This window comes from Sebastes fasciatus, chromosome 10 (genome assembly GCF_043250625.1).
Source record: "Sebastes fasciatus isolate fSebFas1 chromosome 10, fSebFas1.pri, whole genome shotgun sequence".
Taxonomy (NCBI): domain Eukaryota; kingdom Metazoa; phylum Chordata; class Actinopteri; order Perciformes; family Sebastidae; genus Sebastes; species Sebastes fasciatus.
The window spans coordinates 17,301,508-17,328,170 of NC_133804.1; the positions used below are offsets into that span (position 1 = coordinate 17,301,508).

Sequence of the window (26,663 nt, forward strand, 5' to 3'; positions counted from 1 at the left end):
AATATCTTTGCGTTGTGGACAAAACAAGACATTTGAGGACGTCATCTTGGGCTTTGGGCTTGGGCGTCACCATTTTCTGACATTTTGTAGACCAAACAACTAATCGATTAATTGAGAAAATAATCGTCAGATTAATCGGCAATGAAAATAATCGTTAGTTGCAGCTCTAGAAAAATGCAAATACATGTCACATTTAAGTAAACATAAAATACAGTAAATCAATCAATAAATAATAACATTCACATTTTTAAATTGCGTTGCTTTAGTAAAATACGTCAGCATAAAATCACAATTTTAACTGAATAAAGACTGTTATTCAGCAGCATTACTTCTGTTTACAGTCACATTTTCAACTCGCTCCTGTCAAGCAGTTTGTTTTTGGGAACTCTGCGGAAAGTTTTTCTGAGGATGTAAAAATTTTTCAGACTGTCTTCTCGGGCTCACCTTCTTTATAACGTCCTCTGACACACAGTGTTTCTTGACTGCTTGACAGATGTTTGACGACTGCCGTCACTGGTTACTCCTGGTGCTTGAGTTGTCAGGTGATGGTTCCTCGCTGCCTCGCTCCAGTTGGTTTAGTGGCACAAACTGCTGTTGTGAACGCGTTACGACATTTAAATGTCTCGTCCTTGAACACGACTCCAATTTTTCACGTCTAGTTTCAAACATTAGGGCTGCCAGCGATTATATTCATTATCAATTCATCTGCTGATTATTTTCTTGTTAATTGATTAGTAGTTTTGTCTGTAAAATTTCAGAAAATGTGGTGTAGTATTGTATTGTATTGCAGTGTAATGGGTATTATAACTAATGATTATTCTTATTGTTGATTAATCTGTTGATTATTTTCTTGATTAATCGATTAGTTGTTTGGTCTATAAAATGTCAAATGTCTTGTTTTGTCCACAACTCAAAGATATTCAGTTAACTGTTATAGAGGAGTAAAGAAACCAGAAAAATATTCACATTTAAGAAGCTGGAATCAGAAAAATTCTATTTCTTAAAAGCTCAAACCAATTAATCGATTGTCAAAATAGTTGGCGATTAATTTAATAGTTGACAGCTAATCGATTAATCATCGCAGCTCTACTGTATAACGATAAAACTATTAATCGATTAGTCAAATTAATGGGCAACTATTTTGATAATCGTTTTGTTGTTTCAGGTGTTTTTCAAGCAAAAACACCAAATATTCTCTGATTCCAGCTTCTGAAATGTGAGGATTTACTCATTTTCTTTGTCATATTTAACAGAATTGAATGTCTTGATGTTAGTGGAGGTGACACGCTGTGATAAAGTCTGATAAAATCAGAGCTTCTTTGAAATTATCTCACTTTATGTAAAGTGTAAAGATTCATCTGAAACCAATAAATCGTTAAAAAGTTGAATTTACTCATGGGGGGGAAAAAACTGAACTGAACAAACAGAATTTGGATCTTTTGTTGTTTATTGCTGAATCACTGAAAGGTGTTTTTTTTTTGTTGAACTCTGGACTCTTTATTTTTGGTGAATATTATTGGGACTTGCATTTGATTATCATTCACTTAATTCCCCAGATCAACCAAGTTGCAGGAGAAAACTATGAGGGACTTATGTTACATTACTAAGCACCAGTTACTCATTTGTTGAAAAGCGCATTATGACTTGTTTAGGACTCGAAACTCAAAGTTTGGGACTTGAGTGCAAAGACTGGAGACTTACTTGTGACTTGCAAAACAATGACTTGGTCCCACCTCTTCAATATGCAATGTATGAGGATAGGCTAAGCATCAATTATTGAACATCAGTGTTTTTTGAGCTTGGATGCTTCCATCAGGTGCAATATAAATTCAACCCAGCGGTGGAGCATCTTTTATTGATTCCAGAGAAGTCCGTGGTTGATGATGACCGATAGCTGCAGTGGGGGTTGCGGTTGTGGGGCTCGGGGGTTATGTTATAGAGGATGAAGGGGCCGCGGCGTTGGCGAGGCATGGATGAGTGCACCCAGAAAGACAGGCAGCAGGGCATCGACTAGAGCAGCTGGAGGAGAGAGGTGAGAAGGATGTGCTCAGTGATCCTGTGTGGTGAGTTTAAGAGGATAAAACAGGCGAACCCTCGATTCTGCAGGTAGAGCGCCTCACAAGAGCATTACCCCTACAGTGGCACAGCGACACACTGCTTCTGCAAGGCTTCACTGGATCTTAGCTGGCTTTGTCAGTGGAGCTTAGCGCCAAAATCGGCCTGGCAGACATGCATGCTTTCGCCACTCTGCTATGAGCGTGTATGGAAGATTGTCAGGCCTGACTTGTGGTTGTAAATTGCTTCAGAGCGGCGAAAATTGTTTTTCCAATCTCACCTGAGCTGCATTTTCCTCATTTGACTGGAGTAATAGGGGACAGAGAGTGGAAATCTTCGCATGCTTAACCACTTTATAAGGGATTTTCCAGCATCAGGCCAAGGATTAAGTGATTTCTGTCACAGATCTACTTTGAATGCCACAGTATCTACTGCGGTCTCAGCGCTTAAGCTGTTGATAGTCTGTTTGTTTTTAAGTATGCACGTCGTGTGGCACTTATTAGAGGATAATCGAGTTGTAGCCAGCTGTAGCATCTTTTTTTTTTTCTTCCTGCTGGAGGAATTAATGTTTTCAAGGCTGCATTTCATCCTCAGATGGCTGCCACTTTTTCATCAAGTCACTTATCCGAGGTTTTAATCAGGAGGGACGTGTTGTTGTGATCCACCCAGCCTCCCTGGTAGTAACGGGGGTCAGAGGAGGTGATGGAGAGCCCAGAACGGAGACTGTTGAGGTCCCACAGGCCGCCACACTGTGTGCGCTCTGTGCTGCAGTTACCATACATCCACCCTCTAGCTCTTGTCAGCTCCTCTTAGGACGTGCTCATATTACAAGATGCAAAATGTCACACCAAGTTTGCCATCGCAGACAAGTATTTTACATGTGTAGAAAGCCTCAAAACAGATACACAGATTGAAATGGGCCTGAGTGTGTTTATGTGTGTGTGTTTTGATGCATAAGGGGGCGGTTAAATTAAAGGAAGATAAAATCTCAGCCGACCTTTTCTGCTTGTGTATGAATTAATTTAGAGTTGTGTTGTTTACTCAGAAAGTAAAATGAGCTGCTGCTATGAAGCAGAACAGGTTTCAGATCCCTCCTGAGCTGCGCCGCTTCTCCCCGCCGTAGTAACTGTACTTCCTTAGCTCTAGTTCCTATAGCAGTATCCCCACTGCGCTGCTGACTGTGTGTTTTGTGAAGCAACGCTAATGGACACGTTCTCACAATATGCCCGTCAACTGTCTGTACACACACGCACTTACTGAGGCAAATTGGCTGCTTCAGTTTTGGAGTAAATATGACGTGCTGTCAAATCTTAGCCGTGCTATGACCACCTCACCGCGCTACCAGCGACTAAACCAGGACGACATTACAGCGGTGGGCGTTGAGCAGAGTGTGACAAACGGAGACCTGCTTTTATTTTTAGTGGATGGAGGATTAAAGCCAGTAAGAGAGTGTGTGCGGGGGGGGGGGGGAGGAAATGCACCTGAGTCTGATCTGTATGGATTTTAATCACAGTGAGGTCAACAGTAAGCAGTGATGGTGATAGGCAGGGTTAAAGGCAGGGTCGAGTACTGACGGTGCACCTCAAAGAATACTGAAAAGTTTACATTGATTATGAAAAATGTTTTATTTATTGAGCAAAAATCTGCTATGCTTTTTTTGTGGAAGGTTTTTAGTGCAGAATTAGATCATTTTCATTACCTTACAGCCTCTAACTAACAGTTGATTTCATTAGCGATTAATCTGCCGAATGTTTTGTTGATTCAAAACATTCGGCAGATTAATTGGCAATCAACGATTGCCAATTGGCATTATCGGCCAATAAAATGTCAGAAAATAATAAAATATATCCATTGCAGGTTCCGAGAACGCAAAGTCACGTTGGCAATGGACTTAAGTATGAAACAAAGTTTATTGCGTTTGAAGGGAAAAACAAAGTCCGTTAGCGGAGGGTCAGCAGTGGATGAAGAAGTATTGAGATCTTGTTCTTGAGTAAAAATAGCAATACCACACTGTAAAAATACTCCACCTCAAGTAAACATCCTGCATTCAAAGTACAAAAGTATAAGAAGCAAAATGTACCTAAAGTATTAACAGTAAAAGTATTCGTGATGCCGCAGAATGGCCCCTATTGTGGTGTTATATTATTATGTAATATTGGATTTAGGGCTGCAACTAGCGATTATTTTCATCGTCAATTAATCTGATGATTATTTTCTCGATAAAGCCCAAGATGACGTCCTCAAATGTCTTGTTTTGTCCACAACGCAAAGATATTTAGTTTACTTTCATAGAGGAGGAAAGAAACCAGAAAGTATTCACATTTAAGAAGCTGGAATCAGAGAAGTTTGACTGAAACTGATTAAGTGATTATCAAAGTAGTTGGCAATTAATTTAATAGTTGACAAGTAATCGATTAATTGGTTGATTGTTGCAGCTGTAATGCAATTGTTGCATTATTATTATTACTGATTAATTAGCAACATTTAAATGTTGTTGCTGGGTGAGGCTAAAATAATTTTAACTACTTTATATAATATTAGGTATTTTAATGTAAAATAATGTACCATATTTATAAGTTAATAATATGTATTTGTATGTAAATTTAAAGTAAATGTATTGGAGTAAAGTAAAGTAAACAAGTACAATATTTGCTTCTGAAATGTTGTGGAGTAATAATAGAAAACAGCTTAAAATGTACATGTGTATCTCGAAACTGTTCTCATTTAGTTACCATTGATGGTCAGTTTAAACAGGTCAACAAAGCCAGAGGGTTGGCAGGCAAATGGTCACAACAACAGGCAGGTGGGACAGGAAGGCTGGACGCTAAAACAAAAGGCTGATCAATCCCCTCAGTGAGCTTTATAGAGTGAGCTGATTAGAGGAACGAGGGCAGGTAGAGATCAGGGGAGTGGGGAGTGATGGGACGAGCTGAGGACCACAGGCAAACGGGCAAAATACTCAAACAGATATCAGGAACTGGTAGATCAACCCGGTCTCATGGGAAGGCATATAGATAGCACGACATAACAACGGCATTCTGCGTGTCATGAGGATGCATTTTAGGCTTTCTATGTGTCATTTATATGCCACGCAACTGAATTATGGTAACGTCTGTAGTTTTCGACTGCAGGTTTTGGCAACAAAACCACTTAGGTTTAGGAAAAAACGTCACGGTTGGGCTTAAAATAAGTATGTAAACTAAGTATAATACGTACGGAAACAACATAACACAAGTAAGGAAAACACGTCACAAACGTCACTAACGTTACTTGCAAAACAAAACATTAGTCTCGAACACGATCTCCTGGTTAAAAGTCGTGTGTTTGTTGGACTCATCGACCTCCTCACCCGCCCGCTATAAGCGGTCTTTCTCACTTTTTATTCTGCAGGCGTTGAGCTGATTGTTTTATCCCGAACCAAAAGATTTTCAGTTCACTATCATGTCAGATAAAGAAAAGCAGGAAACCTTCCCTTTTTTGAGCCTGGAAACAGTCATTTCTTTGCATTTTTGCTTGAAAAATCACAATTGATTATCAAATTTTTTACTGATTCATTTTCAGTCAAATGAATAAAAGCATAATTGATTAATACATGCGGCTTATAGGCCAGAACCAGTGGATGTCATCTTTGATTCACAGCCACAGACAGTAATAACAGGACCTTTAAGTTACTGCATTTAATGTGTGAACACATCTACTGTCTCAATCACAAATGTGCTTGAATATAACATTTTTCTTCTGTAGTGAAGAATGTGTGTTTTAAAAACGTTTCTTTGTAGACACGTTAGTGTGAAATTAAAACTGAAATTCTTTAATGTCAGTAGAGTAGCCTGTCACTGAGGAAACATGCTTTCTATAATTACCACGGCCCCTGTGCAGTAATATTGCTTCTGAAGAGAGCTAATATCTAAGCTATAGTAATTTCTCTGTATTTGTTTTCAGGCTTTTCACTTAATCCTCCTTATGATTTAAAAATACATATCAAATGAATAGGGAATTGCTCTTCCACGCCCACTTGAAATGGTTCACTTTTGATGGCAAAGTAAATTAAAGGCTGTAGGCGTATTCCATTCACGATCTAAGGCTCACCGCTGTGAGGAATCAGACTCTATATGCTTCAAATTCACGTTAAAAGTAGCTTTTAAACTCTGTCTGTGACTGACATTTTCTTTCATGTCCAGCTGTAGATTTCTGCTAGTTTTTTCGAGTACTTTTTTGAGGTTTCTCAACATGCACATTGCCTGCTCCTAGCTTAAATCTAGACGTTCATCACAGCACTGAAGTCGTGTTATGTCCACTCTGTCCTCTCGGATCTGTGTCTTTGCCACGGGCGTAGTTTGGAGGCTGCAGTGACTCCGTGAATTGGCTGCGGCATGAATTCAGACAGTGCTGCTGCTCTAGTTTTTCCAGTCCAGATATGTCTGAATTAATTACGGTACAACTGTCAGAAAGACCACTTTACTGGTCATTTGGGCAGCGGCATTAATGCTCTCTCTGCACTGAAAAATTTGAGCTTTCAAGGTTCAGTGCCCGAGTTTCCGCGGGATGCTCTGATGTCCAGTTTGTGTCTCAATTTGAGTGGGAAGATTGGAGAAAAGCTACGATTCTTCGTGGTACATCTCCATCTCTTCTATTTCTTTACCGCTTCCATTTAGACATCATCGCAGCGATGTGACCCGAGACGTTGGCGGGCCTCGGTTTACAGCTTCAGATTGATTTACACCCTGACATTGAGAAGTTAACATACCCTTGGAGAGTTAATCCCTAATGTTGTCCAGGTCAGTAAATAAACGGAAAATGGAAAAGCCAAACTGAAGGAGTTTGCAGAAAAGCTCATTCGTGCTAATTATTTCTCTCCCACCCCTCCCTTGTTAAAAGCTTTCCCACCCCTCCAATCAATCGCCACTTTAGCGAGCAGGAAGGGATGGAGGAAGTGCGAGCCTCATTAGCCTGATTGGGCCGATGTGGGAGATGGAAGGAGATGGAGTGAATGAGGAGGAGTAAAAGAGAAAAGGAGTCAGCTTGATCATCAGCACTTGGCCCGTCAGAGCTTCTGTCATCAAGGCAAGTGCTAACGTTAGAACTGTGGTGGTTTGTTGCGCGGCGTTGTGACTCCTGGACAACCTGGACACGATCTTCTGAAGGTGCTGAAGGGGAAGCCGTTGCTGGATTTAGTTTAGTGGTAAAGGTAAAGATTGTCTGTCTCACAGCTGGATGGACGGGGAATTTAACCTTTTTCTTAAAATGAACTAGATTGTACAAAGTGACGTCCAACGACATCCAGCTGAATCTTTTTTTCTTCGGCCTTTGTGAAAAATGTAAAGTTAGTTTATGCTCCAAGCAACCGCCACTATAGCTTCCGAGTCAACTGGAAATTACGTTGGCCAGACAGATTCGTCACTTGCTATTGATCGGTTAGAGCATAACCTCTCCCAACAAGAAATCTTCCAACATGAACACGATGTCAGGCCGAATGAAAGAAGTGCAACGGCAGTTCAGTCTGATTATCAGGATACTGAATGGCCACACTTGAAGGCCTCCTGATGGCGTCCCGCTGCCTTCCTGATCTCTGTCCATGAACCATGGGTCTTTTTCGTGACTTTGTTGTCGATGCACAATAAATTTACTACAATGCACACTTTTGAGAGAGTCTCTTGTCAAAGGCACAAAGAGTGACTGAAGTGTGAAACATGAACAAAGTGCTTACTTTAAAGGGGACATCTGCTCATTTCCAGGTTCATACTTGCACTTTGGGTTTCTATTAGATAATGTTTACATACTTTAATGTTCAAAAAACACATTATTTTTTCTCAAACTGTCTGTCTGAATCAGTGTTTGCGTTGTCCATCATTTTGACGGACAGGGTTGTGAAAATCCCGTCGTAATCTATTATTACCCGTCATTTTCATTTTAATGTTTAATGTGTGTTGTGGTGATAGAGGAGGAGGATCTGACAGTGAGGAATAAACTATTCCACTGATCCCCAACCTGTGGGGGCCCGACCCCCACTAGGCCGTCTTGATTTTAAATGTTATAAGACAACCTTTTTTTTTTTAAATATATAGTTGGCCTATATCTCAGTATTTAATTTTATTTCTGTGAAGAAAACAAAATTAAATTGTTATTTTTAAAGTTTAGATTATTATTTAAGATATAAACTTTAAAAATTTAAAAGTACGCAGTTAAAACAACCAAAGACCTAATAGAACAAGGGCCAAGCGTCATGGAGAAGAAAGCTCTGAGTATTTGTCAAAAAATAAATATGATTGTTAAAAATTCAAAGAAATACATAATACAGACAGAGATTTGTTTTTAAAGTCCCTAAAAATAACAGCAAAGCTCCGATGCAATAATCACAGGAAATAATCTGCTCCAAATTCATCCAAATCGCTCGTTTTACACAACCTTCCTGCAGTTATTGTGTTCACTGTTTGGGTTAATTGTACTGTTTATCAGTTGTTCTGTACTGTTATTGAATATAATATGAAATATCCATCAAATATGTCACTTCTGGGAGTGTCAGATTACTTAATGATAGAAAAGGTTGGGAACCACTGACCTGTTCCACGATCTGGGAGCCTTTTGACTTTAACTGGGAGAATTAAATGGTAACAAGTAACTGGTCCGAGACGTCTGATGGGTCTGGACGTAGAATAGAGACGGAGGACGATCGGAGATGTAAGCTGGTGTCAGTCCATGCAGAGCTGTAAAAACAGAAGACTATTAAAATCTGTGTTTTAGTTGGAAGATCCGACTTCGTTTGATGTTCAAAAATGGCTGGCTGAGTTTGAACTCTGACGGTGTGACAGTAATGTGCCGTTTGTAAAGCAGCCAGCTGTCAAACTTTCATGTCTTCTCTTGTGTAGGTCAGAGTTAAATTTTCTGTGCAGTCTCACTTAATGCACTCCTTAGAGTAGCAATAATCGTTTGCATTCCCAACTCTTTATGACAATAATAGTGCACCTTTTTCCAAATATTGGTTTCAGCGGCAGTAATCAGCCCAGCATTAAGTCTTTGGCTGTGCGTCCAAAGTCCTCGTCTCCTTGGCTGCTCAGGTCGAATACTTGAGCAGCTCCCAAAAAAAAAAAGGCCCACTAAGTGCGCCCACAGTCACCTGATGAATGGCTGTTTTTAATGAGTTTATCAACCTTTGATGATTGATGTTTTTCATTTAGACTTTTGACATTTGAATCCAGCCGTGTTTCTCCGAACCAGCTGTGCAAATAATGTTGACTAGAGCCGAGACACAGAAGACGGAGAAGAAATTAGATGTGGAAATTAAAAGCACATTGGGGGAAGATTATCCTCATTGTAGGCAGTGCTATTTGAATAATAAAGTGTAATGCAGCCTGACAATAAGCCTCCATTTTCTCTCATCTTTGTAATCATAGCTTAGTGAACAAAGTACAAAGGATGTATCATTGTAACCTCCAAAATGGGCTTTAATCTAACCCTGAGTCCTCTTCCCCTCTCTCCACCAGCAAATACAAGGGGCCCTCATTGTCTGCTCACATGTCCTCATCACAGACGATGCTTTTGTCACATAATCGCACACACACGACACGTACGGGGAGTACACACGAGCACACACCGCACACAATTACCATCTTGTAATTGCGATCTATCAGGCGTTGTTGTGAAGTGGTGCCCGCTGCATTATCAGAGCTTAGGAAATGACGAGACTATTTATAGGAACTATTTATCCACTTATCCTGTTGTCGCCATTGTCCACGGGTGGAACGGACGGACCGCGTTAGAGCCGGACCGACGGACGGGTCGATCAAGCGCATCCGGTTGTAGTATATGATGCTCGCTGAAAGCGGGACATGGAGGGGTGGATGTAGTGTATGGAGTTAAAATGTCATCCCCCTGTACAGTTTCTAATGATGATACAAGTCCGGAGAAGAGAGAATGAACATCTGGTTGTCGCCTATAATATACAGTATATTTTATTGCCACAGATTTACCTGAATTATAATCATAGCTACACATTTTAATGAGCTTTTAAACTTGTAATCCGTTCAACTTGTGCCATTTTATTTTAATTATTCCAGTTAATCAAAGCATAATATTTTTAAAGCCCTTGGTAAACATCTGTTTTCAGTGCTCATTTCAATTTACTTTCAACACATTAATGATTAAAAATGAAGAATATTTATCCCTGAAATTGCAATTTGATGTTTGGTTCCTGATGTATGTCGAGGAAACTGAAAGCAAAGTGAATTTTTCTGTCATAAAAAAAAAGTCAAGGACACTGTGATGCATTGGAATACAAAGGACACCTCAATCACAGTAACGTCAAGCAGTGGAAAGATTTATTACACCCTTTGCTTTCTGTGTCTTCTGCAAGATCAACAACGTGATGGCTCGTCGTCTGCACATGCATGAGCTGCTTATCTGCGTACACGTGTGTGTTGTCAATCTTTGCACAGTACTGTGTGGGTGTATAGTGAGTCATTTTATTAAATGTTAAACTTAATATTATATTAAAGGTGCTGGTTTCATGTGCTTATGATGAAGCAAGTTCTGCACAGTTAAAGGTGTTTTTCTATATTTTTATTTTTTGCCTACAAATCCCATAAAAAGACCAAAACCAACGATACATCCGTCTCTTATGACTTGACTTCTAGATGGCACTCTTCTTTAAGCCGATTTATTTCTACTTAAGACATAAATCTTTAAAAACTGGTCACAAATGTATTTTACTTTCGTTCTTAAAAAGGCCAAATAATTCCAGAAAATGATGGTCATTGTAGTTTTTAGTGAACGTTATTCAAACAGGAGTAAATAGTGGATTTGTCGAACAGATATTTAAGGGTCTAAAAATTCACATCATTTTCACAAACTGTAAACACATAGAGTACACAAATATTTTGATGAGAATACCTTTTATTGTTGTTTTTTTTAAAGAATTGTGAGTTAATTACTGAGCGGGACATTTTTTGGTGTGAAAAAAATAACGCTGTATGTTTGAAGTAATCTACGTTACCTAAAACATACAGTATTTTTGGCATTTTGTCTTCTGCAATTTCTTTCTTCATATCGCCGATATGATTTGTCTCCTATGGCCTAACATCTGCCAAAAATTTTTTTTTTCTTCTTTAGTATTGTTTGGGCATTATATGCCTGTATTATCAGGTAGAAAGATGACAGGAAATGAGGGGAGAGGGATGGGGAATGAAATCCAACAAAGCTCCCCAGGCTGGACTCGGGACGGCATTCATGGTTGGCGCCTTAACTCTGATTTATTCGGTATTATTTATACAGTATTTGGTAGGGGTGTGAGACAACATCGATACATGTGAGTATTGTGATATTACGTTTTGTGATACTGTATCGATTCTCAAAAACACTGTTGATTTTTAATTAACAGTTTACATGCAAAGATGGGAGACAGTGGTTCAGATTGCACAAAAAGTAGTGCTATGATGTTGGATTGTTAAGATTTTATGCATCAGTGTGTTCTTTATACTAAAAATAAATAAATAAATAAATATCGCAATATATTGCACGTCACATTCATTGCTGGGTTTTTTCATGGGATTTATTGATGAAAAAGAAAAAATAGTACATTACCTGTTTTACCTTTTAATTGTTTGCCGCCATCCAGGTTCATTATTTGGAGAGAGAGCAGTAAAATAATTTTGCTCCTTAATTTACTCTTGATTGATGGTTGGCATGCCATTATTTTTGTGAAATATTTGTCGATGTTTTTTAAATTTCTATTTTCTCATCATTAAACGAGGCGTCCTTGAACCAGCAGCACATTGTGTGCGCTGGACTTCTGCTATGATCACAATCCACTCTGTGGCATTTTCAACCAACTAATGAATAATTTACTGTGCTCCTGGAATTCATTTATTTTTTGGCTGCGATGCGTCTGCCTCTGCTGAAGAAAGGCTGAGAGTCGGTACTCCAGAGAAATCACAAGTTGCCATAACTACAAGTGCTGCGGTCTCAGTGCGGTCCAGTGCAGAGCCCCGGAGAGGTGGGCAGTAAGCCGACCACGAGTGAAGGCTGAGAGCTCTGGAGGACCCCATCCAGCAGGAGCTCAGCGCCTGAAGCGCTTCACAGCCAGAGTTGTTTCTCTTCACGGTTTCCTCGTGTAGGCAGGAGATGAAACTGAATGCCTGATCATGTAAAGAAAAATAATCCATCAACTGTTTACTTAAAGGAACAGTGTGCAGCATTTAGGGGGATTTATTGGCAGAATATTAATACGTCTTTAGTGTATAATCACCTGAAAATAAGAATCTTGTTTTCGTTACCTCAGAATGAGCTGTTTCTATCGACATAGAGATGCATATACTCGACACGGAGCCGACCGCCTTGTTTCTACAGTAGCCCAGAATGGACAAACCAATCCAGCGCTCGAAGTGGGCCGGTACTCACCGATACGCAGTACCTGCACTTCTTCGTTTTACTCTCTTCTACTGTGACTTTTTCTTGCGTACCGACACTTCTCACAAGCTGTCCGTACTCTTTTCTGCTCTCTCCATATCAGGTTCACTGGGAGATTCATAACGGCGCAGCGCCAGCGTATTTGCGCCGTACCTCATAAGCCGTATGAACATAAAAACTATGTGGGGAGCATCTGGATGAGCCGACGAACGGCCCGGGGGGAGAGGGGGGGTGAGAATGAGGGTTTATGTTATTTGTCAATACTATGTTCATGTCCTTTTTGTAAAATAATTAACTGAACTGTTCGTCGTAACTTTTGTAATTTGTGAACAATATAATTAATGAAGCATTATTTAGAAATTTTGATTTATAGAATTTTACAGGGCAAACATTTCCAGAATAATTGAATGTTCAGATGAAGGCTGTGATAAATAATAAAAATCATTTAATGAGTAGTATTAATAATGGTCCAAAATTATGTGAAATTGCATAGTTGTAAGGCAAAAAAGAAAAAAACAATTCTTGAGGGAGGACCCCCAAACCAAATATCTCCTCGTATCTTTTATTCACTGTATAAATTCAGAATGTGTCTGTGTATAATATGAAGGAGCATCCTGACTGGGACACTGCTCCTAACAGCTCACACACCTCAGCTCTGCTCAGCATGTATACCTGCCTGTGTGGCTGCTGTTGATTCCAGCCTATAGACATCCTATAATATATTATAGAGTGATACTGTAGTCTACAAATATCACAGGAAAGCACTTTAAGTATTAACACTGTACAAACACACCACCTTAACCCTATAATGTTCCAGTTGTAATATTATTATATTATTGCCTATATTATTATAGGCCTACTAAAGAAGATGCATAGCCCAAGTATAATAATATAGCAATAAAACCTGATTATAACTAACACAGTATAATACGCTTAAATAAATAAACGCAGGAATAAGTCGCAGGTGACCGATGATAGCGGCCGATACACACGCCAACATGTGAATAAGAGAGTACTGGCACTTATTTTTGGCAGGATCGCAGAGGGTCAGCTCTACAAACACATTTTTGTCGTTGAGTGACCGACTGAGTGATGAAGTTACGCAATTGGTCCGCCGAGTGTTGGAGTTTCCTCATTGGCCGCGTCCGGCTCACAAACTTGGACCGAGCTGTGAAACAAGGTGATGTAGTTCTAAAATGAAACGAGATTCAGCAGCGGCATCGCCTATTTCTTTCTTAAAATGTTTTCAGAAGTGGATTTTGGTGGATTGTTTAGACGGAATAACAGAAAGTTTGTGAGCAGTCCGCCATGTTGTTTCCTGTTTGAAACGGCAAACTGAAAACCAGGGACCAATCAGGTACATTCAACGATAGGGTACGTCACCGCTTGAATGGCCAGTTGAATGGAGCAGTGCGTCCCCTAGTGACATGACCACTGACTATTTGTGTAACAATTTAGCCACAAATCCACAGACTGACCGTACACGGTCCAGCCATGTACTCGCTTTTGACCGAGTCTTGTTTTCCATTTCAAGCACTGGACCAAACACTGGCTCTAGATGCGTTTTCGCGTCAGCCGCGTAGTTCTCCTACATGCTTGGCACACGGGAGAAGTTTCAGTTGGTTGCAATCTGCAACCTCACTGCCAGATCCTACACACTGCACCTTTAATGTCAGTCTCGGACAGAGGACGAGGCAACTTGAGGTCATAAATGCTTTGAATTTTCTTCAATTTCAGATGCTCTTTTTCCTAAAAGCAAGGTTACAAAAAAAAATCCAGTGATATGAAGGCTCATAATTAAGCTAAATTAAAAGATAAAAAACACAAAAGGCAATTGAAGGAAATTGAATAGAGGACAATTGCAGTACAAGGGCAATTTGGTTATCTTTTTGTACACGCTCTCAGCGTGGTTATGGCTGAAGTTTTTATTTTTTCTTCCATTTCACTAGAGGCGTCTTGCAGTGGCACCAAAGTGGCTCTGCCTCTGATAGACAGCCTCATTCATACAGTCGGTGGTTGTTATAATCCCCCGGAGGCTGTCTTAGTTTCTTCTCTGCCTTGTTTATTCCAGCGATGTCCTCTCCATCCATCGCTACAGAGGAACCCAGACCACCACAGCTTAATGTTTTGTTGTTGTTGGATCAGTTCATACCTCTGAGGTATGTCTTACAGTGTGTGTGTGAGGAGAAACATATCAGTGTTTGTTATCCAGCTCTGTCGTGGTACACCGGGACCACCAGTCCCATGTCACTCGCGGGTGTACAGGTTTGTGTCCATTAACGACGACTTTTATGATTGATTTAAAATTCATATGTTTGTCTTGAGCTGGATTTACAGCTGAGGGGAGGATAAATCTATGAAATATTGTCTCAAGTGTAGCAGCATGCGTGTGTGTGTTTCAAATATGGACCTTTTGACCGCACGTACGTGTGTTGATGTTTATAGTAGGGCTGTCAATCGATTGAAATATTTAATTAATTAAATTGCAAATGAATCGCACATTTTTTATCTGTTCAAAATGTACCTTAAATGGAGATTTATCAAGTATTTAATGCTCTTATCAACATGGGAGTGGGCAAATGTGCTTTCTTTATGCAAATATATGTGTATATTTACACTGGAAATTAATTAACAAAACAAAACAATGACTAATATTGTCCAGAAACCCTCACAGGTACTGCATTTAGTATAAAAAATATGCTCAAATCATAACATGCAAACTGCAGCCCAACAGGCAACAACAGCTGTCAGTGTGTCAGTGTGCTGACTTGACTATGACTTGCCCCAAACTGCATGTGATTATCATAAAGTGGCCATGTCTGTAAAGGGGAGACTCTTGGGTACCCATAGAACCCATTTTCATTCACATATCTTGAGGTCAGAGGTCAAGGGACCCCTTTGAAAATGACCATGCAAGTTTTTCCTCTCCAAAATGTAGCGTAAGTTTGGAGCATTATTTAGCCTCCTTTGCCATGAGCTAGTATGACATGGTTTGTACCAATGGATTCTTTAGGTTTTTGTAGTTTCATATGATGCCCGTATATTCACTCTAAATTTAAAAATGATTCCGCTACAACAAATCGCAAGTTGCGTTAATGCGTTAAAGAAATTAGTGTTGTTAAAACGAATTTGCGTCAACGCGTTATTATCGTGTTAACTTTGACACCTATTTTCTGCGCACTCTCATGTCCGTATATTGCATCTGTTCATGTCTTTCTCCTCTGTGCCCTTGAGTTCAGTCTGCAGTCTGAAAGGAAACATGAACTTGTGATCAGTCTCACAGTCCAGTCTTGATTTTCACCTTCTGTGAATGATATCTGAAACTCGTAGGAACATTTGAATCCCCCAAAAAATATAAAATTGCGGCGTGGAAATGATTCTGTAGTGCATAGCTGGGGGAATGTTTATGTATTTATATATGCATGCATACATACTTCTCCCTAAATGCATGCATTCATAGGAATACATTGACCTTTCGCTAAAGAAGCTTATAATGCATGCAAACCCCAGAAGCCACTTTATCGTGCGATGCAGCTTTACATCACTCTTAACAGCCCTGCGGTGGAGAAAACACTGAGCTCGGAGTTTAAAATGCAACTGACCATTTTATGGCAAATCGGTGAGTTGAGCTCATTTGTTAGAGAGACAAAGTATTATAGTAGTAGTATAATACACTGGATTAAAAGGAAAGGCATTGAAACTGAAGACTGTATGTTTGATATCTTGAATATTATTCGAGCAACACAATGGAGGCATATCTGAAAAATCCACTTTGATCCCATTTGTTGCAGTGAATGTCAGACTCAACAGATATGTGCTCCAGTCTCTGAGTATACATCTTTTTGTTGGGTGTAATATGAGTTAGAATAATTAAGCTGGAGGGCTTGACGCTAGATAATGGACTGCGACAGTGAAAGGCCTCCATAATGACGGATGAGAACTGAGGGCATTGTCGGTAAGAGCACAGACGCGGCGGTACAGCTGCATCGCAGACACATAATCACTGAATCCTTTAGATAAACATTCATATTTTTTCCTTTTTATCTCCCTCTCAGACACAGACAGTACAAGGACCCATCTACCCATCTTCTATCTACATAAAGTACATTTCTTTCTCTCTCCTTCGCAAACACCCAACGCAGGCAGTTACTCTAAGATGGACACTTATACACTCCCTCGTTCGTTATATTGATCCATGCTAACACAAGTATTAGCACTCACTTAGAATGAGAGGCATGTCCTCAGGAGCAGAGAGCGGAAACACACACACAGTTTCTCATGCCGCTTGGCGAATCATACAACACACTGTAACACGCAAACGTCCCGGGATAAAGACACATGGGCCGGCAGATTCCTCCAAATTGAATTGGAGCAGCTGATGTATTCATCCAGTGTGTGTGATTTAACGAGGTCCACTCCGTCTCGTCATAAATCATATTAATAATCTTGAGCTTCCCATTGATTTTTATTTTTTTAAAGCCATCCCAGTGCATTATTTCGTATCTCCAGCCTTTGTTTCAGATTTAATGAACCCCTCACACACACAACCTCACACACACACACACACACACACACACAAAGAGAACTCACGTAACTACTTTTCCTTTTAAGAGTCTTTATTCATCTGTGTAGAAAAAAAAGACGATAAATGGAATAGCGTTTTGCACCCATTTTTATGTTTATACATAAGAGTGTTTTTTTATTATCACATCTGAGGGTGACGTTTTTAAAGGAAAAAGGATTTCTGCACAGAATGAAAGGAAGCTTCAGTGCTCTTAAAAAAAGAAAAAGTCAAACAAACAAAAAACCAAATGCAGCAAAATAACCCTAAAAGAAACCACACCGGAGCTCGTCCAATATTCCTGGTACACAGTAACACAGGTTGGAAAAGAGAAAGAGAGCTGTTGAAAGTAAGAATGGGTTTCATCACTTACAGGCTCTATATATATATATATATATATATATCTCACTCATCACCATCCCTCCCTCTACGGCGTCAATCTTCAGTTCTCTCTACCCTCTCCTCTTCCTCTTTTGATCTCTGGCTGTTTGTTAGCGTTTTCCTTTGAAGTTCCTCCTCCCTTAAAGTGTATTAGTGGGGTCAGTGAGAGGCAGACAGAAAGCAGGTGCTGCTTCCTCCTTCATGCAGTGTGTACATGTTTGTTTGTCTGTTGAACTGCACAGTGTCGCGTTCAGGCTGTGATCGCTGTTCACAGGACTGTGTCTGTGTATGCTGTACTACGGCCTATAAAACTGGGCGACTTAAGTAAAGGATTGCAAGACTTCTATTCAGTAGAATGTAAAATAAAAAATGTTGTAATAAATGGAACGTGTGTTTGTTTAACTTTGCCCAATAAAAACACGTACTTTTCATCACCAAATGCATCAAAGCAAGTTTGAAATTTCAAGTTTTAATTTTACTTTGACTCCAAATACTCCAAATTAAAATGCCCTCTTGTAGGATGGGGTAATATGATGACAGATACTGTGAGACAATACAGATCTGTGTGGCTGTGTGATTCATCTGCCAATTATCGTTTCAATGAATTGATTAAAAATGTCAATCACAGCAATTTACTGCCCGGGGGGGTGATGTCTTTTAAATTACGTGATTCATCCAACAAGACATAAAGATTTTCAGTTTACCATCACATAAGACGAAGAAGTACTCACAATTGGGAAGCTGAAACAAGGAAATATTTAGCATTGTTGCTTAGAAAATTACTTTAATGATTAATCATTTATCAAAATAGTTGCAGATTAATTTGTCTGTGGATTGATTTAACAGACTAATCGTTTAGTTTCGTGGAAGCCTGGTTGTATACGGCCAATCTGTTACAAATAAAAAAAGCAACTAATTTTTGGCAACATTGGAATTTCATATGATTTTTGTAGGGCTGCCCCCTCTTAGTCGATTAATCAACTAATCGGTCATTTTTGTCTTAGTTGACTAAGATTTCTTTAGTCGATTAGTCGTTTTTATGCTGAATGACTCACTGATTCTTTGTGGAGAAACTCAGTTTACAATCTGTCGATTAAATGATTTAATCTGTCGATTACATTATTAAATTTAACGATTGACGACTAATCGATGAGTTTATGTAAATCAACTCATCGATTTGTCGACAATATCGTAAAATCGTTAGTTGACTAAGATTTTCTTTGGTCGAGGACAACCCTAGATTTTTTGCATCAATGTGATGAATTACTATAATTTGATTATAATCAGTTTCCCAATCAATATACTGTATCCCAAGTACTATGTCCCAATACATATAAATACCACAAGATAAAATTACATGTACTATGATTGATGATTTTATCCATATTGCCCACTCCTACTCTCTTGTTTTTTAAACTTTAAATACCAATAAAAACAGTTACAACCACAACTTTTTGAATGAGATTGAAACAATAGATTGTTATGAGTGAATTATAGCAAAAATGAATTAGACCAGAATAGTTCTGACTTCCACCAAAACATTATTAGCTGCTAAAACTTCTTTTTCAATGAAGAAGGTTTATCCAGGCTCTGGATGATAATGGGTTACTATTATAAGATGTGCGATTAGGATTCTTTCACATCCTTTGCAAAGGTAATTTAATAATGAGACCAGACCACAATAGAAATTGGGTACATGCCTTTTCTTAATTCTGATGGGGAGATTTTTAATAGCCGTTCTTCTCCAGCTACTCATTTGTCCTGCGGTCTTTGTAATTATTTGATTGTCTTCCCTGTGTTGTCCTACAAACATTGGCATGTAAACGGGTCGGTGTTATGATGAAGATACATGACGCATAAGGAAATGATCACAAGAAACTGAAACGATCAGTCCTTTAAGGACATGTGCAGCAGGTATTTGCTGAGTGCAGTAGTGATAGTAGTGGATACACTGTAGGTAACACTTGAGACATTTTTTGGATGATGATGTCACATTATTCCAGTTGTCACCCCTCTTCTTTACCCCGCCCGCACCCTTCTCCATCCCCCATCTTCTTCTCCTTTTGTCTGCTTTTTTACCTCCCACCGCTGCATTTGTCACACGCCCTTTTTTCACTTATCTTCCTTTTTTCTGTCCTCGCTCTCTGTCTTAAGCAAACACACCTCTCTCTGTGCCTCCATCCCCCAAAACAGCACCCCACTCTCCCTCTCTCTCCTTGTCTTATTTTCTGTTCTAACCATCCATCTATCCATCACCCCCGCACACACTCTCTCGCTCTCTCTCTCCCTCTCATTAGTCTCCCCATGCTGTGGTTTGTGTCTCCCGTCTCTGTCAGAACTGTTATCACTGCTGTCAGCTCCCTTGGCGAGAACAAAGTCGTCCTCTGCTCACGGCACCACAAAAGACACGAGAGAAATAAAAGGAAAGAGAGCCTCAGCCAAAAAAAAAAGAAAAAGAGGCTGAAAGGAGGAAAAATTAAAAAGGAGGGGAGTAAACTAGAGGAAAAGGAGGGGGCTAGGAACACATCTTTTCATGTCAACCATGATGCATTGTCATCTGTGGGTTATAACAACCATTGATTTCTCCCTCTGTCATCCCTTTTATCTATACAGCACAGAGCTTACAGTTGGTAGGAAGATACGAGAGCTATCTCTATACACATCAAGTGCCTTTTCCTCATATTATAAATATATCTCCTGCTAAATCAGCTAAGCCTAGTATATCAACCTCAAATAAGTTACTGTGTATTATTATGAGCTGAGAAGAACAGTAGGTTTGAAAGACACTGAGATATCCAAAAGAGAAAACCATTTATAACTAGAAGTAGCGCTGAAAGAAGGACCTGCTGTATAATGTAGTATACAGTAGTAGAGTATAGTAGGACTTCTGTCACTCAATAGCAATGTCCAATCAACATAGCAGTCTTTTCTACTTAGCAAACCAATCAGAATTGAACCAGCAGAGGCACAGAGGGTACTTTGGAAACCAAGGACAAAATCGCCACCAGCCAAGGGGTCGTCATCACAGAAATGGCGCCTGGCGTTCGTGGCCTAGGGAGCGTGTCCCTGTATCATCACGTGTAGGCATAATCTATGTCGGGGATGCCACCCTCTCTGTAGCCACGGTTGGTACCGTAAGTGACGTGATGGTGGCTGGTTTGGCTGAGGATGGTGCCGTTGAGGCTGCCGGCTCCGTGGGTGCTCCGGTAGGTCCCGTTAGGTTGGGAGGAAGAGGAAGAAGAGGGGAAAATGGTGTGGATGTAGGTGACATCCTCCAGCTTAGGCTGCAGGGGCTGGTGGGCCATAGCTGTCATCTGAAACCCTGCCGGAGGGGCCCTGATCTCTAAGATGGAAGTGTCTTTCTTGGTGCCGGACTCTACATAGTCATCGTAAGTTTTTCCCCCCCGGCCCCTGCTGTACGTGCCTGTGTCCCCAGACACGTAACTTGTTCTCTGTCCATACCAGCAGAAGATGCCAAAGATTAACAGCAGGCTTACTAACGCTGTGGCACCCCCTATGATCCCAGCCAATGGCAGGACTGTTAGTTCTGAGTCCTGTCCCTCTTTATCCGACCCATCCCCTCCCGCGCTGACCAGAGCCTCTCCGGTCTCTATCTGAGCGCAGGACGGGGCCGAGTCTTTACTGTCCGTGTCCATGCTGCCGACTCGAGATGAACCCATGCTGGAACCCCCAAAAGGGGATTCCTGTCGTAATGGCAGTAGACAGATGAGGTAATGGGAGCGAGGGGTGAGCTGGGTAAGGAGGTACTGCCTCCTCTCTCCAGGTACCAGAGTCTCTGTTATCGAACCAAGAGCTGCGCTGCTACCCAACCTCAGCCACGACAGGCGGAAAGAGGGTGCCGGCTCAGGGCACAGCCAGCTCACCAGTACACTGTCCGAAGAGAGAGGTTTTACAGTCAGCTCAAGGGCCTCTCCAGATACCTGCCCCCCTTCACCGGGAGGCAGAGGCATAACAAGGCCCGGCCTTGGCTTGGCTCGCAGGGTGAAGAGGGAGCCTTGTGTGGGGACCAGCAGAGAGGCAGTGGTGGTGCTGCCATGGGGGACTGAAGCCACTGCTTGGCCCCCTCCAATACCATCTTCACCTCCTCCGTCTCTTTCTGCCGGGTTCACCCCCATTCCTGTACTGGGACCAGGAGGGGGGCCTTCACACTGCTCCATCAGGGAGGATAGTTCTCTGAGGGCCTGGCCCCTTACAGGCTCGGGCCCCTGACAGGTCAGACCTCTGACTGTCACCGCTGCCCCCCGGCTGTGCAGCCATGCGTGGAGCCAGCGAAGGTTGCAGCCGCAGTACCAGGGGTTTCCTCGCAGCAGTAGCAGCTCCAGGCTTTCTGTGTCCTTCAGAAGTCCTCGTGGGAGAGTGGTCAGATTGTTTCCTGACAGGTCCAGCCTCTGTAGCCGCCGCATCCCGTCCAGCGCCCCCCGTGGTATGTGAGTCATCCCGTTGTCTTGCAAATGGAGTCGCACGAGGTGAGCAGAAGGCAGGTAGACTGGCGGAGACTGCAGGGCGTTCCTGACAAGTGACAGCTCAGTCAGGTTGGAGAGACGGGTAAAGGTGTCATCTGCAATGCGCGTGTTGGCCAACAGGTTCCCATCCAGGACCAAGCGGCGCAGGGAGGAGAGCCCGCGGAAGGCATGTGTGGGGATGGTGCTGATTCTATTGTCGTCCAGTCGCAACTCTTCCAAGGATGCTGGCAAGCCCGCAGGGATGCTTGACAGGTGGTTCCGAGACAGAAACAGCAGTCGAAGCCGTGGAGTCCCAGAAAAAGCTCGCTCCTGGATGCTAACTGTGGATATAGAGTTATCATCCAGGTGCAAACGTTCTAGTAACGGTAACTTGGCCAGAGCTGATCTCGGTAACGTTCGTATATTATTATCCTGCAAATGGAGCTCCCGTAACGAAGGCGGCAGGTGTATAGGGAATTCATCCAACTGGTTGGCATACAGGTAAATCACTCGTATGGACGTGCTGCGCTCCAGCGAGGGAGGCAGGCCAGCGTTACTCAGCCGGTTGCTCTGCAGGTAGAGGATGGCAGCCATTAACGGTAGGGGAGGAATTATGCTGAGACCACGGTCGTTGCAGTAGACAAAACCCTCGTCACAGCGGCACACTGAGGGACAAACAATGCCCTCATCTCCCTCGCCCGTCTCCATGGCAATTGCCGCTGCCGCCAGTTCCAGCACCTCAGCCAATAAGGTGAGGCACAGGAGGAGCAGAAAGAGCCAATCGCGGAGCTCAGCAAGACTCTCAGCTGCCATGTTGGTGCACAGCTCCTGGTTGAAAGAGAGGAAATGGGAAACGTGATTAAAACAAGTATAAAGGCTGAAACTCTCTGATTTAAAAAATCAAAGTAACTTTTTACATTCAACAGAAAGTAGAAAGAGTTGTTGGCAAAAGGATAGTTTTAGATAAAGATAGTGAAGGACAAACCACAAAGTTCTTTCTCTAAAATATAAAATGATGGATGGCTGTCCTAGGTATATTGTCAATAAGGAGGTTTCTGAGCCATCCAATCACCGAAAAATACAGTTCTTTCAGAAAATCACAGCCTGGCTTTTTCTATGGTGTTCCTCCAGGTCTTGGTGTTTTAATGTGGTATTTTGGAGAGATTATTGATAATTTTTATCAATTGTTGATTGGTAAAAAAGGGTTAAATTTAGCACTATATCTTTGTAACAAATAGTATCAACCGTCTACGTCTATCATAATGTTCTAAGCCCTTACACACTTTTACAATTTATTTTAAATTATTAATTAATTCATGTTTATGTCTAATTTATGACTAGAAGAACTTGACACCCAGTGCTGAGCTGCATCTCAAATTAATCTTCAGGTTCCCAGCTTTCAGATGATGTAAACCACTTCTATGTGACACCTACTGTTGATGTGCTATCTCCCCCTAAAGACCCCTGTACCCCCATAAATAAAGACAAAAACGGGTCTATTGTGGGTCTCAGAGGGTTAAAAGTAAAGTTTTTTTATCTAAAGTGGAGAAGATTGTGGGATTGAATAGGCAGACATACTTTATAGGGGCTGTCCGTTATTAAATGGGTCAAAGCGACCAAGCTGAAGACAAACGGACACTTAGAGGCAGAGAGTGCGATGAAGGGAGGAGTGAATGGGCGAGGAAGATTACAGGAATTGGAGAAAGCAAAAAGATGACAAAGATGGAGAAAATTGGACAGTGACAGTTGCAGGGAGGGGAAATGAGGGAGTTTTTTTTCATGGAGATTAACTGAAATGGAGTGACATGAAACTAAAATGGAAGAGAGATCGGGGAGAAGGAAATCAGATTAATTGCCCACAGTGCTGTTGATTCCTTTGAAGCCACCAGAAGTGGTAAACTTGTTTTAAACTGCACTATATCTGACCCTCCGATGAAATTATAAAGAGAATACAATGAAGAAAGCAGAATTTCGCAGGTTCCTGGCTGTATATTCACAAACACAAGACGCCTGTTTGAGGTTATGACCAAAAACACACACACAGAGAAATGCACACACAAATAAGTAAACAATACTGAACACAAAGCATTCACATACTGAACAGAGTCTCAGTACAAGCTGACATGTATAATGCATGTTTCCTCTTGGTTGTTATTGTTCGTGAAATTTCTATAAATTATTCAGGGAAGTGGTCTTGAAATCCCCAGAAATGTTTTAGCGAAATGTTTTACAGAGAAGCATTTTTCTGCAACATTAATACGTTCCTCGGTTTTATGTTTTATGACTTGTCTCCTAGCAAATCCCTGACACCAACATCAATAACATGAATTTACAATTCAGATAAAATGATCTCCGTGCACTCACATCCACAGCACACTATTTATAAAATATGAATAATATACAGTAGCGAAAGTTGTGGAGATTACATTGTGGCGTACTCTTGTTTGAATCCTCTCTTTTGGGTAGCCTGGGGCTGGAAAAATGTGCCCTGACGTGAAATGCCTGACATGATTTGACAGCACATTTGATAAACAAATCCTCTAAAGGCAAGTTTTTCTTTTTCCCGCCCTCCCCTTTCTGTGCATGCATGCATGTGTGTGTGTTCGTATGTGAGCTAGATGCAAAATTGCCCCTTGGCTGCAGTCAAAATCCATGCAAAGCAAACAAGAGATGGCAACAATAGAGGAGACGGAGGGAGGGAGGGAGGGAGGGAGGCGAGGAGACAGATGGAGAGTTGGACAGTCAGTCAGTGGAGGAGAGGGGAAATGAGTTCCTGGCAGTGAAGACTCGAGTCAGTATCGGCTGCAAAAAGAAGAATGGCTGGGTGTTGTTTTTTTATGTAAGGTGTAAAAAAAATAGCTGCATTTGTGTACCTGTTCATGCTTGTTTGTGCCTCTATAAGTGTGTGTGTGTGTGTGTGTGTGTGTGAGAAAAAGATCTGCATCAACAACAACCAGCTCCTATCTCAGCTCGACACAGGCACCATTTGATATGTAAGGGTAAAAACAGAGAGTGTGTGCTGCTGCCGCGCAATCCGGCATGGACCCAGACTTTATGTTTCTCTTGTCTTAATGGTATTTTTAGCTTAAATCTGCTTATTTCCAAGCATCCCCAGCATTTGAGAGACAGCGGAAGTAAGGGAGAGGAACACATGCACACAAGAGGGAGTGTCAACGTAGGAGCGGAGACCATATTGGGAATGCTCTATGAATATCAACTAGCATATGCTTCGGCGCCACGCTATCCCCGCTTTCCTTTCATAAATATCATCTTGGCACAAACCTGTACGTGTGTTTTTGCCTATATGCCAAGGTTTCCTATCGACACGTCCTCTTAATGAGCCTTAGATTTTCTGTTGCTCTCCCTTATGGCGCTCTCCTCTCTCTTTAGCTTTATCTTTCACGCCATCTACCTCTCCCGTCCACCCACTGACGCCGCCGCCACCTCCTCCCCTTCATAATCTTTCATTATATCCACTCTCAGGTTTGTTTACAGAAGTGTCCGTGCAGTCACCCTCCTCCTCTCCTCCCCTGTCTCTCTTTCTCTTTCTAATCCTCTTTATCGTTTCCTCTCCAGTCGTCCGTTGATTCCTACACACTGAGATTGGATCAATCGGCTCTAGGTTCAGTCCTCCAGCCCAGACCTCCTCTCTCCCTCATGGCGACTTAGTTTCTCTTTTTCATTTAGATGCAGCAGACCCCCCACCTCTTATTTTTCCCCACCTTCTCTTTCTCACTCCCTCTCGGCCTCAGTTTTCTCGCCTCCGCATTCGCCTACCCCCCCCCCACATTTCAATCATGTTCCGAAATAAAAGCTTTTGTGTGAGCACACAGGCAGTGTGTGTGTGTGTGTGTTTTTTCCCTATCATGTAGCTGAAAGCAAGATGTAAGTGTGGTGTTCTTCATTGCGGTGAATGCAGGAGGAAAGTGTGTGTGTGTAAAAGGTCTGATCGACCCATGGTGTGATTGCAGAGGGCTTGCTAACCTGCTCGGTCTCTGTGCCTTTCACGTCCGCCGCAGCTTTGTTTTTCCTGTATCAAGGATTTGTGGAGAGGAGTATTAAAGTGTGTCTTGGTGTGTGTGTGTGTGATTGAGGACGTAGCTGTGGGTCTCCGTGTGTCTTCTTTGAGTCGTTCACAAGTGTAGTCTCGCTCCTCGGGGCCGTTGAATCTTCCTCAGCTTGGGTGAATGATGATAGGGATGGTGATAGCCTGTACTCCAGGGCTCCGCAAGTAGCAACACCAGCATGGCTCAAAGCCGCCTCGGCGCCCACATTTGTGTGTTGTGTGTGTGTGTGTGTCCTACTGCCAAGCTCTCTCTCTCTCTGGGGTAAGGGGCTTTTAGGCCTGCCAACTCAAGTCATCTTCAGCAAGCGTCCAGAGGCCTAATTCTGAAACCACCGCTCCACACCCAAATGCTACAGTTGGGCAGACAGTCAGAAGATGGTTGAGGGCTCAAGGGTCCTTCTTGGAAGTCAAAAGCAATCCTGGATACTCATGCAAGCAGTGGGTCATGCAAAAAATAGTACAGCGCCGTGTTACACTTGCTCTGAACAAGAAGGTAGTGGTTTTAATTAATGAGCAGCGACGAGAGAATAAGTGGGATTTCCACAGCTCAGAAAAATCCAGCAAAGAGTCCTTATGGTTATTAGTTGTATTATAACAATTATTACAACAGAAATTTCACAGTTCAGTGATGGTAATGAGTACGTTTGAGGCTGTGATGGACAGTTTGGCCCAGTGCAGAGTACAGGCTGTAAGAGTTCTTTCTCCTTCCCTCTCAGTTTCCGCCTCACTCTCTCCT

At 41.7% G+C, this 26,663-nt stretch overlaps 2 protein-coding genes across 4 annotated transcripts in view; one reads left to right on the plus strand and one right to left on the minus strand.

Annotated features, from left to right (window-relative positions):
- The window catches only part of macrod1 (mono-ADP ribosylhydrolase 1), a 192,130-nt gene that overhangs the window by 64,729 nt on the left and 100,738 nt on the right, over nt 1–26,663 (plus strand). The window lies entirely within an intron of this gene.
- On the minus strand, nt 20,473–26,141 carry flrt1b (fibronectin leucine rich transmembrane protein 1b). The gene is made up of 2 exons (XM_074648610.1): nt 25,846–26,141; nt 20,473–22,689 (listed from the first exon to the last, which is right to left on the minus strand). Exon 2 carries the CDS (start codon nt 22,672–22,674, stop codon nt 20,473–20,475), a length of 2,202 nt encoding a protein of 733 aa, XP_074504711.1. The 5' UTR covers nt 22,675–22,689; nt 25,846–26,141.

Coding starts and splice junctions, on each gene's coding strand:
- flrt1b (XM_074648610.1), bottom strand. CDS start 22,674: ATGGCAGCTGAGAGTCTTGCTGAGCTCCGCGATTGGCTCTTTCTGCTC.